This window comes from Paramisgurnus dabryanus, chromosome 8 (assembly GCF_030506205.2).
Source record: "Paramisgurnus dabryanus chromosome 8, PD_genome_1.1, whole genome shotgun sequence".
Classification (NCBI taxonomy): Eukaryota; Metazoa; Chordata; class Actinopteri; order Cypriniformes; family Cobitidae; genus Paramisgurnus; species Paramisgurnus dabryanus.
In genome coordinates, this window is record NC_133344.1 from 40,140,657 (window position 1) to 40,154,627 (window position 13,971).

Consider the following 13,971-nt stretch of genomic DNA (forward strand, 5'->3'; position numbering starts at 1 on the left):
CAATGTTACAGATTACTTATTTCTTTGTTTCAACTTCCAAGTGGCGTGTAGATTATTAGTCATGAATAAATAATGTTAAAACCTGTGTAAATTTCTCATTCTTGACAAAAGCTGTGTGTGTGCGCACATTTAAATAATGTCGGGCTGTAAACGGGTTCGGGCTTTTAAAAAGCTGTCAATCTAAATGTACGTTCGGGTTCGGGCTGCATTCTGTCGGGCTCCGGACATTTCGGGCCTAACTTTTAAGGCCCGATTACAGCTCTACAATAAAGTACACAGTAGAGCTTTAAACCCGGTCCACACACTTTAGCGGACTCCCCTCAAACTTGTGCATTAGTTGGTTCTGCCTGACACATAACGGACTTGTAAAACAGGTACAATCTTCTTGGCAGTGTTAGTTGGGCAACATTTTAAGGCCTTTGATATTAAGACATTTGAATGCTAATTAAGGCCTTATTTTCATACTACAGAATTTTTTGATGTTTTAAGACTTTTTAAAGAGACACGCTGTTTAGAGATGACTGTCACAGATTTTAACTTTTCGAAGCACACAAAAACCTCTATACAGATTTTTATATGTAATATACGACATCCTTTGGGGTTCAGTCGGAGTGGCATTTCAAGTCAGGTCCCAATGGAAACCTAGTCTAGCACAACAATCACAAAAAGATTTAAAGCACCAATAAAACATCCACTTAGACAGATTCATCTAGGTGGTATTTTCCACATCATTTGGTCTATTTCACTCCTTTCAAATCCTTCATTCTGACAGGACCCCACATACAGGCATCCATTCTTCTGTGTGTCCTAAAGAAGACCTCTTTACCTCTTTTGTGTGGGGAGCACAGCACAAACAGCAAACACACATTTACATCACCCTTTGAAAATCTGCCTGAACGTCTTCACGTTGCAAAACAGGTTGTTAAGGAATCACAAATTACCTATTTGGCTGCATATATCCATGAGGGAGTCTGAATTACTTGAAGGAAACTACCTGTTAACATGCACATCTAAATTGTCTTATATTCCCTGCTGAAAAAAAAACAATAAAACCATTACAGAAAATTCTAATGGTTTCCATTGAAATACCAATAGGAACCATTAGCTTTTACCATTAAAACAACTACACTTTAGTGAGTTTTGGGCAATATTCCATTAAAACCAATACATAGAACCAATAGAACCAATACATACCATTAGAGACCAACAAGAACCAATACACTGTAGTGTGTTTTGGGCCATATTCCATTAGAACCAATAAAATTCCCAATAAAACCATTAGAATTTTCTGTAATGGTTTTTTGTTTTTTTCAGCAGGGTTATGCAGAACCATCTTAAAATTTGACAACTTTACTTTTAGCATTATAAATTAACATGACCATGTCCTTCTGATTTTAACATTTTATAGGGGCAGTTGTAGTCTAGTGGTTATAGAGTTGGGCTTGAAACCCGAGGGTTGCTGGTTTGAGTCTCATGGCTTTTAGCAAGGCACCTCCCTACTGGCATGTTAGTGTGTGTGTTCACGAATTGCAGTGTGTGTCCACTACTTACTACTCAATTAACAACCACATACAAAACTCAGCACCAACACGATGGTTGTGAACTACAGATGGTCCAATAAGTAAAGAATAATTGATGACGGGCCATTGAATCATTCGAAAATAATGCACACCCAAGGTGGTAATGCGGCACAATGCAAAGCGCGAGTTACAACGCGGGTGTGAATTATTTTCAAATAATTTAAAGGACCAGAGTCAATAATTCCACTTATACCACGGTTACCACAAACATTTCTCTGGTGCTTATTTTTATGACATTTGACAGGTTATGTCAAATGTACCAGTGGAACACTTCTCAACCAATCAGAATAAAGCATTCAACAGCCCTGTGGTATAACAGCCTTTAATTTGTACCTGGGCAGTATGCGGTAGTCACCAGCGTACTCTTCATATTTGTACTGGACCACATGCTGTTGGGAGTTGAAGTACTGACAGGCCTGTAAAGTTAAAACAGTAGAGTTAGGTACAGTCCAGTTCATGTTTCATGTACAAATATTTTAATGTATGTAAAAAGGAAGCAGCGAGGGTCAGTTCTGTGTCATTGTAGAGCCATATAAACACTGTGGTAAAATGTTCACCATGTCCATCTTTAAACTAAAGTATATGTTTAGTTCTCTCCCACTGTTTATTTTCCCTCCTGGTGTCTAGTGTAAGGGGGCGTGTACACCAAAGCCTTTAAACGCGGCTGGAAATTCCATGCGGACACCGACTGTGGACACTTGCCAGCGTTTATTCAGCTAAGTGCTACGGTTACTTTAATACTTCTGCTTTGTTTATCAGTCTTTGAAGGATGCGCTGGTTGGTTGTTGTGATATTAGTCCCACCCCTCCTCCACTGTGATTGGACGGCTGAGTAAAAAGTGACATTGACAAGCTTAGCATTTCGCCCAAAGTTAATCAATTTTCAACTCTGGATGCTTGGTGCTGAGCGTGGAGAAAACGATGAGCGTGGACGCTTAGCGTGGAAAAAAGGCGTTTTTGAAAAGCGCAAGGCTTCCATAAAAACAATTGAAATCGTATGCCGACCACTGGCGTAAATGTCTTTGTGTACACGCCTAAATGCCAGGCGGATGCCAACTGTGAGCGCTTGCCATTGTTTTTCAGCTAAGCCGTATGATACTTCTGTTTTGTTTACCAGTCAAAGTGCGATGCATGGGTTGGTTGTTGTGATATTTGTCCCACCCCTCCTCCACTGTGATTGGACGGCTGAGTAAAAAGTGACATTGACAAGCTTAGCATTTCAACCAAAGTTAATCAATTTTCAACTCTGGATGCTTGGTGCTGAGCGCGGAGAAAACGATGAGCGTGGGCGCTTAGCGTGGGGAAAAAGGCGTTTTTGAAAAGCGCAAGGCTTCCATAAAAAACAATTGAAATCGTATGCCGACCACTGGCGTAAATGTCTTTGTGTACACGCCCAAATGCCAGGCGGATGCCAACTGTGAGCGCTTGCCAGTGTTTTCAGCTAAGCCGTTTGGTTACTATGATACTTCTGTTTTGTTTACCAGTCATAGTGCGATGCATGGGTTGGTTGTTGTGATATTTGTCCCGCCCCTCCTCCACTGTGATTGAATGGATGAGCTGACCGTTTCACCCAAAGTTGAAAATGGAAAAAAAAAACGCTGAGTGTGGGCCATTAGCACAAAACAAAAAAAATTGTTTTTGAAAGCTCGGTGATTCCATTAAAAAACAATTGAAAACATACACTAGCCGCCATCATAAACACTTTTAAAGTGTTTAAATGCTGCTAAAAAAGTCTGCTGCTGTCGGCTGCTGGGTACTTGCCAGCGGTTTTCAGCAAAGCGCTTTGGTTGCTATGATACTTATGTTTTGTTTATCTTTCATTGTATGATGCGCAGGTTGGTTGTTGTGATATATCTCTTCCACTGTGATTGGATGGCCGAGTGAAAAGTGACATTGACGAGCTGAACGTTTCACCCAAAGTTTAAATTTTTTCAACTATGGGCACTCGATGGAAACGCGGAAAAAGTGCCGGACGCAAGCACTCAGCACAGAAAATAAATGCCAGCTGCTGCTGTTTTTTTTTTAAAAAGCGCAGCACTTCCATTGGAAACATCTAAAAACACATGCCAGAAACGCCTTGGTGTGCACGCCCCCTCAGGCTGTTCTGGGTAGTAAGTCGCCTGGCATGCGGCAGACATGACCAAACCACATCCATCTGCGAGACTGGACTGACTCTTGCGCTGACTTCACTCCAGACTTATCACTGATGTTATCATTGGAGATGTTGTTTGGCCAGAAGACTGTGAGAAACTTTAAACTATATATCTCATCATCATTCTGTTTTCACCCTCTGCTGAACAGTAACAGTTTGGCTCTGACAATGCATATAAGATCACTGGATGTGTGTTATGTGTGCTCTACAGCTCTCTTGCAACCTTAGAAAAGCACATTTCTTCATAAAAAGAAACCAAAGCCAGGCCCTCTGCAGTGTACAACAGATTTATACACATAAACGGGCACCCAGAAATCAGGTCAAACTCAATAAGTTTGTGGCCCTGAACAGGAAGAGGAGTTTTCAAATGTGAGGTTTCCAAAATTTTGGGTTGGAAAGCCCCGTCCTGAGTGGAGATACACACATTTAAATTCAAAAATCCTTTTCTATGTCTGTCCGAACTGTTTCTCAAATTGTAAACAGTTTCCAAGCATGTTTGTCTCTCCTATGACCAACTGCTTCATATGGGATTCCAATCAAATAAAATCACATGCAGACACTTACCTGTCTGACCAGCAGACATTCAGTGTTTTCATCAGCACCTTCTGGCACAGTGGACTTCACTGTTCTCTGCTCCACAGGAAGACTGGACACCTGGAATAAAACAGAGAATGAGAGGAGATCCTAGAGGTTTGTCTCACTAACCAGATTTAAAGTGTTAAGAGGGTAAGCTTATGCTTAATTTGAGAAACTTAACCTGGTTCTTCATCAGGCCCATGTACAGATTACTGTAGGGGTGGGTGATATAACCAACATCTCAACTTATGACCAATAAACTTACATCACGATACGATTCATTTTATATCATGATAACGATATGTATCACTGTATATTTATTTTTCTTTTAATAAGGTTTTATGTTTTTTTAAATCTTTAATGCCATAGAATTTCATAATTCTCACAAAAGACAAAAAAACAAGCAAAACTCAAGTTCAAACTGAAGGACCAAAGTCTGGATTCAAACGTGTACAGACGATACGTTTTTGTGACAACGCTGGTTTGCTCTAAAGTAAGCTTTGTTCTGGACGACAGATAGTCAACGGACCATTTTACTGTGATTTTGTTTATTTTAATCAGACCTTCTGACAGTTGATCTATACACAGGTTGAGGTAGGGACAATTTGTCATCTCCAATTTGTCTAACTTGCATGTTTTTGGCCGGTGGGAGAAAATCCCATGCTGACACAGGGAGAACATGCAAACTCCATTACAGTTGTTCAAAGACAACAGAGAGCTTATATCAGAGAGCCCCCAAATCAGCTAAGGTGACCTATTTTTGTAACATAATTTTACATAATTAATCCAGACCCAAGGTTTTTGTTTTCTGTTACCAATTATGTAGTTAATCCCCCGGTCAATATCATGTCCGTTGCCTCTATTGCTCTTTGTAAAAGTTTCTCAAGTTTCTCTTCAAGGATTAAGTAGGTAAACCAGGATTGGTAGCTTATACCCCCTTTACTGATTTGCCTCTTCTCCCGTCGTTGTCTGCATCTTGGGACGTTTTTTAAACCTGTCTCCCTTCAGTCACTTAGAGGCTGTTTACACTTGGCATTAACATGCGTTTTCGTCGATCGGATCACAAGTGGACGACGTTAATGCCAGGTGTAAACGGTGTTCAAAACGTTTTGAGCGCGTCCACTTTCGACCACTTTCAACCACATCCAGAGGTAGTCGAAACCACTTTCGATCGGATCGCTTTGGAGTTGCGGAACGCACATGTGGTTGAATGTGTTCGAACAGCCACACGCGACCGCCTTCTCTCCGCCCATTTATCTAATCTGAGGTATTAAACACAAGTTTTACGTCTTTTTTTGACTTCTGGTGTGAACATACGGTGAACAGCGCTATTTTTTAGTCTTTCATTGATAAAACTACTGCGGTTGATCTCCGTAGTTTCGTTTTGAAAGCGTGAAAGTTGCGCGATCCTATTTCATCAATTGCGCTGAAAATTCAGAGAAAGCTCCAACATAAAAACGTACAAAACTCTGTGCAGCGTGTTTATTTGCTAAACAAGCAGCGGACTCCGACATAATAGTAGTTTGCGTCCATATAAACTCATCATTACTCCTGCTCGCGTTTGAATGACAGCAGAGAGACTCGCCCACCGTCTCACGGACCGTCCCCTCACAGTATTCAGGACAGATGCGGTCGAAAGTGGACAAAAGAGACGGATTTAAATACCAGGTGTAAACGTAATGTGTCTCTCTTGTCCACTTGTGATCCGATCGATATAAACACATCTTAATACCAAGTGTAAACAGCCCCTTAAAGATACTAAAACCATCTGAAGCTTCAAGCTGAAATAGTGTCACATCTTCATTTTGCGTCATTTACCCACTCTGTTCAAAAAATAAAATGCAAATAATAATAAATATTACAATTTTAAAGCGTTCCTCTGTTGAAATGTAAGTTTTTTTTAATGTTGTCTATGTTCATGTGGTGTTTTTAATATGCGTTAGGACAAACCATGTGCACATTCATCAGTCAACATTATTGCTGATTATGCTCTCCCTAAAATTGCAGTTCACCAAAAATTCCCCTTGTTTTTAACTTCACAAGCTTGTTGTAACCAATCACGCGAACGTGTTGACCGAGTGGATTGGGTAGTCCGAGATGGTGGGGACTAATTTGGATATTCATTACCAATATGCTCATTAAATGGAAAACCAAGTTTTCCTTTAAGATATATTAATGACAATTGTACTACAAAATGTACAGTATTTTTTTTAGAATTTTAAAAAATTGCTCTTAAGTCCACAAACAACTGATGTCAGAAAACATTAGCAAAAGACTGCATTGACTACATTTTCACCAGGACATTAGTTTACCTCTAGGATCTGTAATTGTAATTATGTTATTAACAATAAGATAGGAATTTTGCCAAGCAGTTGTTGCGATTGTTGTATGTGGAAAACCAAAATCTCTATTTTGCTTTTGGCAGAAACCCAGAGTTAAGAAAGAGTATGATGCTTGTTCACATAAGTGAAAAGTACCACTACCACTGCCAAACGGTTTAACCGCATTACCACACTTCCCAACCTAGTTTATTCATTTATAGAAAACCTTTCACATTGACTTGATCAACATGATGTTCACTATGATGATGTACATTTTGCTAACTAACTGTTATAAAAAATGGGAGAGCTGAAGATTTATATTGTACCCGATAGCAACCTGTAAAATATATGACTTGGTGTAACACTGTTTGGGCGTATTGTTGCTACCGGTAGTATTTTATATGACTAATAACTGACGTATTCAGGAGTGTGCTAACTTTTTTATTTGATATCTAAAGCATCTGTATGTAACCCGCTGCTGTGGTTGTGGTTCTAAAGCTAATTTAAGATCATTTTCTGGTTTGCACAGGTAGATATTAGTATTAGTAGAACTAGTCGTTGAAATGTATTTCCTATGCAAAAGCCAAACATATAGTGGACATTTATACTTAGAATTAGCAGAGCTAAACCGAGTATTCATTTCACAGAATAAAAAACTGTGTGAAGCCAACACAGAAGTGACTTCATTACTGGCCGCTAGAAACTGGAGTCAATTCTCATGGACCCCCATGTTAAAATACCCAACTTTACAGTAAAAAATAAATATGTTTACAGCCTGATACAAAAAGTGTTTTTGGTATATATAGCTAATTTGGACTCTATGACAACTAGGGCAGGCCCCGCCAACTATTGGCTTCAAAAATCCTCTTCACAAATCTATGGGCGACTTCAAGGACACCACGTCCATATTTTTTGAACAAAACGTGTTCATATTGTTCTAAACTATGGTCTTGTTAGTGCACAAACTTTACTAGCATTATAATGGGAGCTTAAGGGCAGGTATAAAATAATAAAAAATAGCAAAATCCATAAATTGGCAGCATATTACTATGAAAGATTCCAGGGCCACACTAATATGCTGCCAATACACACCAAAATGCCAATTCAACACAAGTCAGAGTTAGCCAGCACCTCTTTATTTGTTTTAACACAGCCGTTATCCTTGCATTGTGAGATCGTCTTTAAGTGAGAGTGATATGACAAGAAAAAACCCCCAGTGATAAAAGCCCTGGAAAACACTGTCAACAGCTCCTTATAGAGCACACCCTCTACTAAAAGTAGCATGAACTACTTTCAGCCAGGGCCGTTTCTTGCCATTTTGACGCCCAAGTCGAAACCGTTATTGGCAACCCCCAAACAAATAGAGGTCTTCACGGGTCCACTTAGATCCGAAAACCCGAGGTTCGACCCGAGACCCAATCGGGTTCGGGTCTAAAAGTTTCACATGTGCCTCGGACACGGGTCGGGTACAATAATAGCGGCATCGGGTCTCAGGTAATTTAAAAATGAATGTGTTTTTTCTGAACGGACCCGAGAAGACCCGAACTCTCTCGCCTGTGTGCGTCAATGTCCTTTTCAAACCTCTCATCTGTTTGCCAAGAGCGCTTGCGACATTGTGTGGTTGTCGGAAGGTTCATTTTCGTTGAGACAAACATGTCAGTCAATTATAAATGTACATTTTAGTGGTTACGTTGGTGTCGTCGTCAGATAACAAAGTAAAACGAATGGAGCAGCTCGCCAAATTGGTTGCAAGGCCACCGGAGTTTCTTTCTGTCTGACTGCTGCGCGTGGGTCTGCAGAATGCACACACGTCAGTGCCGTTTACATTCGGTTCCAGTCGGGTTAAAAAAAAATGTCACTAGTTCGGGTCGGACTCGGGTCTAATTTTCTCGGGTCGGGTCTTTCTTTAAAAATTTTTTATTTATGCACGTCGGGTTCGGGTATGAAGTGATTCGGGTCATTTTGGGTTGGGTACATTTCTTTGGACCCGAGAAGACCTCTACAAACAAATCATACAATTGAAGAGTTTCGTTGCAAAACGAGACAACTCCGTTTTGAACATTTTTGTCAAAGACATGTTTATTATTATGTTATCATGTTATTATTTTGTTTTATGGTGCTACTTAGCTGTATTTTTTAAGTTATGAAGGTTTAATTCAAAACAAACCAACTGCAGTTGAATTTATATTAATTACAATGCACAACTAAAAAACGAGATTTCTGAAAAATAAAAAAACTGAGATATCTCGTTTGGCAACAAAACTCTTCAATTTTACAAGCAATATTACATACAAAAAACACAAATCATGTAAAAATGATGTTATCATGTAGCACTCAAATCGTAAATGTATCAAATTCAACAAAGCAGTTAAAAGAATTACCATTTTTTATTGTATATTAAATTTTTTTAAGGAAAAAATAATTTTGTGGCTTTTTACTATAGCAAAATATTTTTTTTCCATGTGGAACATCAGGGCTATTGGTCATTCCAGTTGTCAATCATTCTGCTGATATGTTTTCATAAGGCCGTTGTACGTACTCGCCCCTAGGTTTGCTTTCTGCACGTTCGCACTTTCAGGTGTATATGTGTGGTGAGCTGCGGTTTCAGCCATTCAATGAAGCTCGCAATCTCATTGTGTTTTTTCAAAATGTCTGAGGGTCCCAAGAGAAAAAGTGTTTAAAGCATTCATGACTATATTCATAGTGAGAACCAGTTAACCGATACACAAGTTAATCCTCACTATGAGGCAACAGTGCTACCCCCTGAGCACTTGCCCCCTTATAGAAGCACAGCACCCAACCCGGAAATAAACACTAGTTTACAAGCCATAGTAAATACGAATGGACATTGTCTGATTATATGGACAAGATGACTGCTCAGACCTTATCCATTAGTGGTATATTAATAAACAAACATGTAGGGTTCTTTTTTCATGAGTAATAATAGCTGTAATGTCCAGAGCCTCTTTCTCAACAGTACAGCACTCAGTACAGACACAGGTCTGCAGTTCTCTCTTTTGCCTTGCAGAAGAACTGCTCCCAGACCAACCCCTGAGCATCAGTACTGGGAAATTAAAGTTCTGTTTGATACAAACCACTTCTGTGGCCTGTCTTTTCAGGTAAGGTCTGTTAGTACAGCTGCTTGGATGAAAACGTTAGATATAAAACATCAACGGAGTACGCCAAAAAGATCTTACTTTCTTTTTTGTTGTTGTTAAAGGGTAAGATGTTAAGATGTGCTGCGTTAACTATGTATATCTGAGGTTTTTTGATGCCACCTCCCAGAACATAACCCAACTTCTTGTTTTGCCAAGTTACACTTTTTGGAATTGACCACTAATCCTGTAGCTTCTATACTTTGAAAACCTTTGATAAGTGGTACAAATGTGCCTTCCAGAATGCACTGTAAATCATTATATTATCAGTCCCAGAAAGCACTTGATCCACCAGCCACTGAGAAGTTGCAGTAGCCTCATGTAATCCAAATGGCATGACCTTAAAATCAGATTGCCCTGATGAAGCAGTCAGTTCTTTCCTAGATGTTTCACCAACTTGTCCACTCTAGGCATACAGTATGGGGCAAAGGCTAAAATGGGATTAACTTTGAAAAATCCACACAGAACCTTATTGTACCATACATCTTAGGTAAGATGACAACTGGGCTGCACCACTCACTCTTTTATGGTTCAATCACCCCAAGCTCCAGCATAACCTGAATATCTCTTTTCTTGTTAACATCGTTTTTTTACCTTTTTATTAAACCAAATCTTAATTTTACTACATCTTAATAAAACCTTGCCAACCATTTGACGATATCTTGCCAAACACATAGCAGCACTTTTGTTTTAAATGAGTAAATAAGTAAGTACTGTAAGTACTGTAAGGCTGCGTCCAAATACCCACACTTGCGATCTTTGCACTTGACTACTTAGCAAGTGTAAAAATATTTTTGTGCCTGTAAAGAACTCTTCATTTTTGTGCAGGGAGCTTTATTAAAGTTTATTGTTTATTCAGTACTCTCTGAATAAGTAAGTGCAGGGACTATTCAGGGACTGCAATAGACTTACTTCCTGTCGCATACACTGGCTCTCAAGTGACACAAGTGTGGGTATTTGGACACAATAATTGAGTAAGTGGAAGAGTAAATAAATAAATATAATATACAGGCTAATTCAATTTTTGTTGCTTTACATTTCACGCTCTCCCTACCAGGTGTTGCCATTGGAAGATTCTATGATGTCAGTTGACCCCTCCCATCAAATCCCTTTAAGAAAGTTGTGCGAGTCAACAGCCATGTTTGCAACTCCTCTGGGCAGCTATATTTATTTTTTTATTTATTTGTTTTTGGTCAACAAGCAAAATTCCACACTTTTGTTCATGGCTCATCAAGACAGTAAATACATCATGCAAATAGTCTGTTGGTATGACACTACACGGCGTTACGTGTTAGGTTGGTGCATGCATACTGAGCAAGTGTGCGCAAACAGTGCTTATATTTGTCCTACGTACAGCCCAGATCTGTCTGAAAGAGGATGTGGTCTGAACAAACCGCTTTCTCGTGTGTTCTCAGTGCAAGAATTTTAAGCACATATACACACACATAATGTTCACTACAGACAAATATCATTAAAAACTCACAGTAAAGTCGAAGTCTGGAAATAATAGCAAGTCCTGCAGTGGGTCTTCCCTGAGCTCAGGTTCCAGCTCTGAGATGACCGCCTCATAGTCCAAAGGATCAATCAGTTTGGGTTTCTCCTGCTTAAAAACACAGACAGCACACCATTCATCATCATCATCAACATAATCAAAATCATCAGAAAAAAAAACACTTTACACACATACTGTATACAATATAAGATACTCAAATAATTTTGTAATGTCAAAACAAAAACTTCCTCTTTATTACAAAAGCAGCTTATCTGTCATTTCCTTATCTATCTAACGTCAAACTGATCAATGATCAACACCCACAGATAAAACAGGCATTTGTCATTTTACATTTGTCTTTCTTTTATTAATTACTTTACTAATAGTACAGAGACGACAAACAGAGACAATTAAAGTAAATAGTGGCTGTCAAGTTTTGGCTCGTCATGAACATGAGGAAATGATGACAGAATAAATTAACACATAATATCAGTCCTGGATCTGTGTCTAATGTGTGACCGTTTTCTATTTTAAATAAGTCCTCAAAATACACTTCCTCTGCATTCACAAATGTTTCCACATAGACGCAGAAGCCATGATGTTTTGTGAAAGGCAGAAATTCAATCACAGCAGAAACATCTGGCATGAAAGAGAAAGTTTTAGGATTTCATTTCAAAGATTAAATTGTGCCAAGAGCTGGAGGTCCAAAGTCCGAGCTGAAACAACTTTCTTAACAATTATGTTTTGCAGCTTTAAAAGCCTAATAATAAAATATTTTTAGTCAGAAAGTGAGCCAAAAATGAATTGAAATCATCTGAAGTTGACTTGTGTGTTACTGTAGTAATATAAACAACAGTAGTCAAGACCAACTAAACCAAGACAAAGTCAAACAAAAGACTAGAGTGTGTTAAGACCAAGACCAAAGCAGGGCGAGACTAATACAAGACGAAGACCAGATCAGCACTCCTTAACTCTTGAAAAGCACCCCCACTCTGGCCCAAACCATGAAAAGACCTACTTTCACTAAAATGGTTGTTTTTTCATTATCATTAGATATCATTAGAGAGAAGACACTTCATTTTCCAGGTTTCAACATTTTTTAAAGTTAAAAATTAAAAAAGTTAGAGAGGCTGAGGTACTTTGGAATAAAACTTTTTTTGCATAAAATGTTTTTTATTACTAAAAAACTTAATGATAAATATGTGTGTGAAACTTTTTAGAAATGCAGTGATGCCAAAGCCACAAGTCAAAAGAAGTTATGGCTCACGTTTGAGGTCAATAGGCCCAAAAATTAGGTTCTTGCAAGGGTTTTTGTAAGACTAGTGCCTTTTTTAAGTGCCAGTCAGCCCCAAAATAAAAGTCTTTTGTTTACATGCATAAACGTTCGTTCTTATTATTATTTATCCTTATGTAAGTGTATAAAATGCCGTTTCCACACCAGGAAATAAAACGTCATACAAAGATCGTTTGATTCGTTATCTAATTGGCTACACGTTCGGTCTATCAATATTTTCCATGAAGTCATTGGAGGAACGAGTGAGTCAGATGATGTCACGATATTTGACAGCGCTGTTTGGATATTATGTATTATACTTCCACCCTACTTTTACAAACAAAGTTTGACCGCAGGTTTATGTGTTTAGCAGAACCTAAAGTGTAATCTTATATACAGTGTTACGACGTAAATAGTCCACATATTGTATATTACATTCTATTACAAGATGTTCATGCGAAATCTGATGTAAACAACAGACTATCTATCTATATTTCATGGATTATACGCATTTGTGGACAAAAATGGTCATTGGATATATTTTATTGGAGAGTTTTTATGGGTTATTCACACATCTGAAACAGACTGGATTCGATTAGTGATCATTATATCCCCACAAAGGTAAGAAGTCCCGTTCATATTTTGCATGTTATCATCTGGACTTCTGTCACAAAATACTATATTTATGATGCTAGAGCATCTGTATCTCAAAACAGAGACCATACACTGATGCTAAACCCATAGACCTTTTAAACGATGTAAAGTAATGTTAATATTATTAATGTTTGTAGACAGTAGGCTATATAGATATTGTTAGCAGCGTTAAATAAATGACGTCATCGCGCACATTTAAAAATGTAAAATCTGTCTTTTTCCATGTTTAAGTGCTATAATTGGGTCCCCAGTGCTTCTATCAACCTAGAAAATGTGAAAAATATCAACCCAGTAACTTAGTTTTGGTAAACCCTTCTCTGCAAGCATGTAAAAAAATATGATTTTTAGTCATAATATGACCCCTTTAAATTCATTTAAAACTATATCTTATTTCAATGCGTATTTTCCATGCTTTATCATCCACAGAAATCATCACAGTTTTTGTGCACACAAACATGCCTAACATTAAAAAAAATTGTTAATTATTTATACAAATGACTGTCGAATTAAGTTTATAAAAAGATATATCATAAAATACGTGGTCGCCTCTGTGATTGTAAGTCTTCTTAGTGAACAAGATCAAGAGCATGGCCCAGTTGTTGAGGACTTTGTGGAATGTTGTGGGCGTTTTTTTCTCCAGTTGAATGTTACAAGACGAAGGACATGGTGATCGATTATAGTAGGTCTCTCTGATTACATCAATCAAAGGATTGGATATTGAAATTGTTAACTCACATAAATATTTGGGGGTGGTTGTTGAAAACAAGTT

The 13,971-nt window shown here is 38.3% G+C and overlaps 1 protein-coding gene across 10 annotated transcripts in view; it reads right to left on the bottom strand.

Moving 5' to 3' along the window:
- Positions 1 to 13,971, bottom strand: part of dock10 (dedicator of cytokinesis 10) — a 117,988-nt gene that overhangs the window by 66,299 nt on the left and 37,718 nt on the right. For 9 of the 10 annotated variants that reach the window (XM_065281812.2, XM_065281804.2, XM_065281810.2 and 6 more), the window contains exons 2-4: positions 11,267 to 11,386; positions 4,296 to 4,385; positions 1,914 to 1,996 (exon numbers count right to left, since the gene is read on the bottom strand). In XM_065281812.2, coding sequence (XP_065137884.1) covers positions 1,914 to 1,996; positions 4,296 to 4,385; positions 11,267 to 11,386 — 293 coding nt within the window. The remainder of the gene's footprint in view (positions 1 to 1,913; positions 1,997 to 4,295; positions 4,386 to 11,266; positions 11,387 to 13,971) is intronic. The other variant, XM_065281805.2, reaches the window with a different exon arrangement.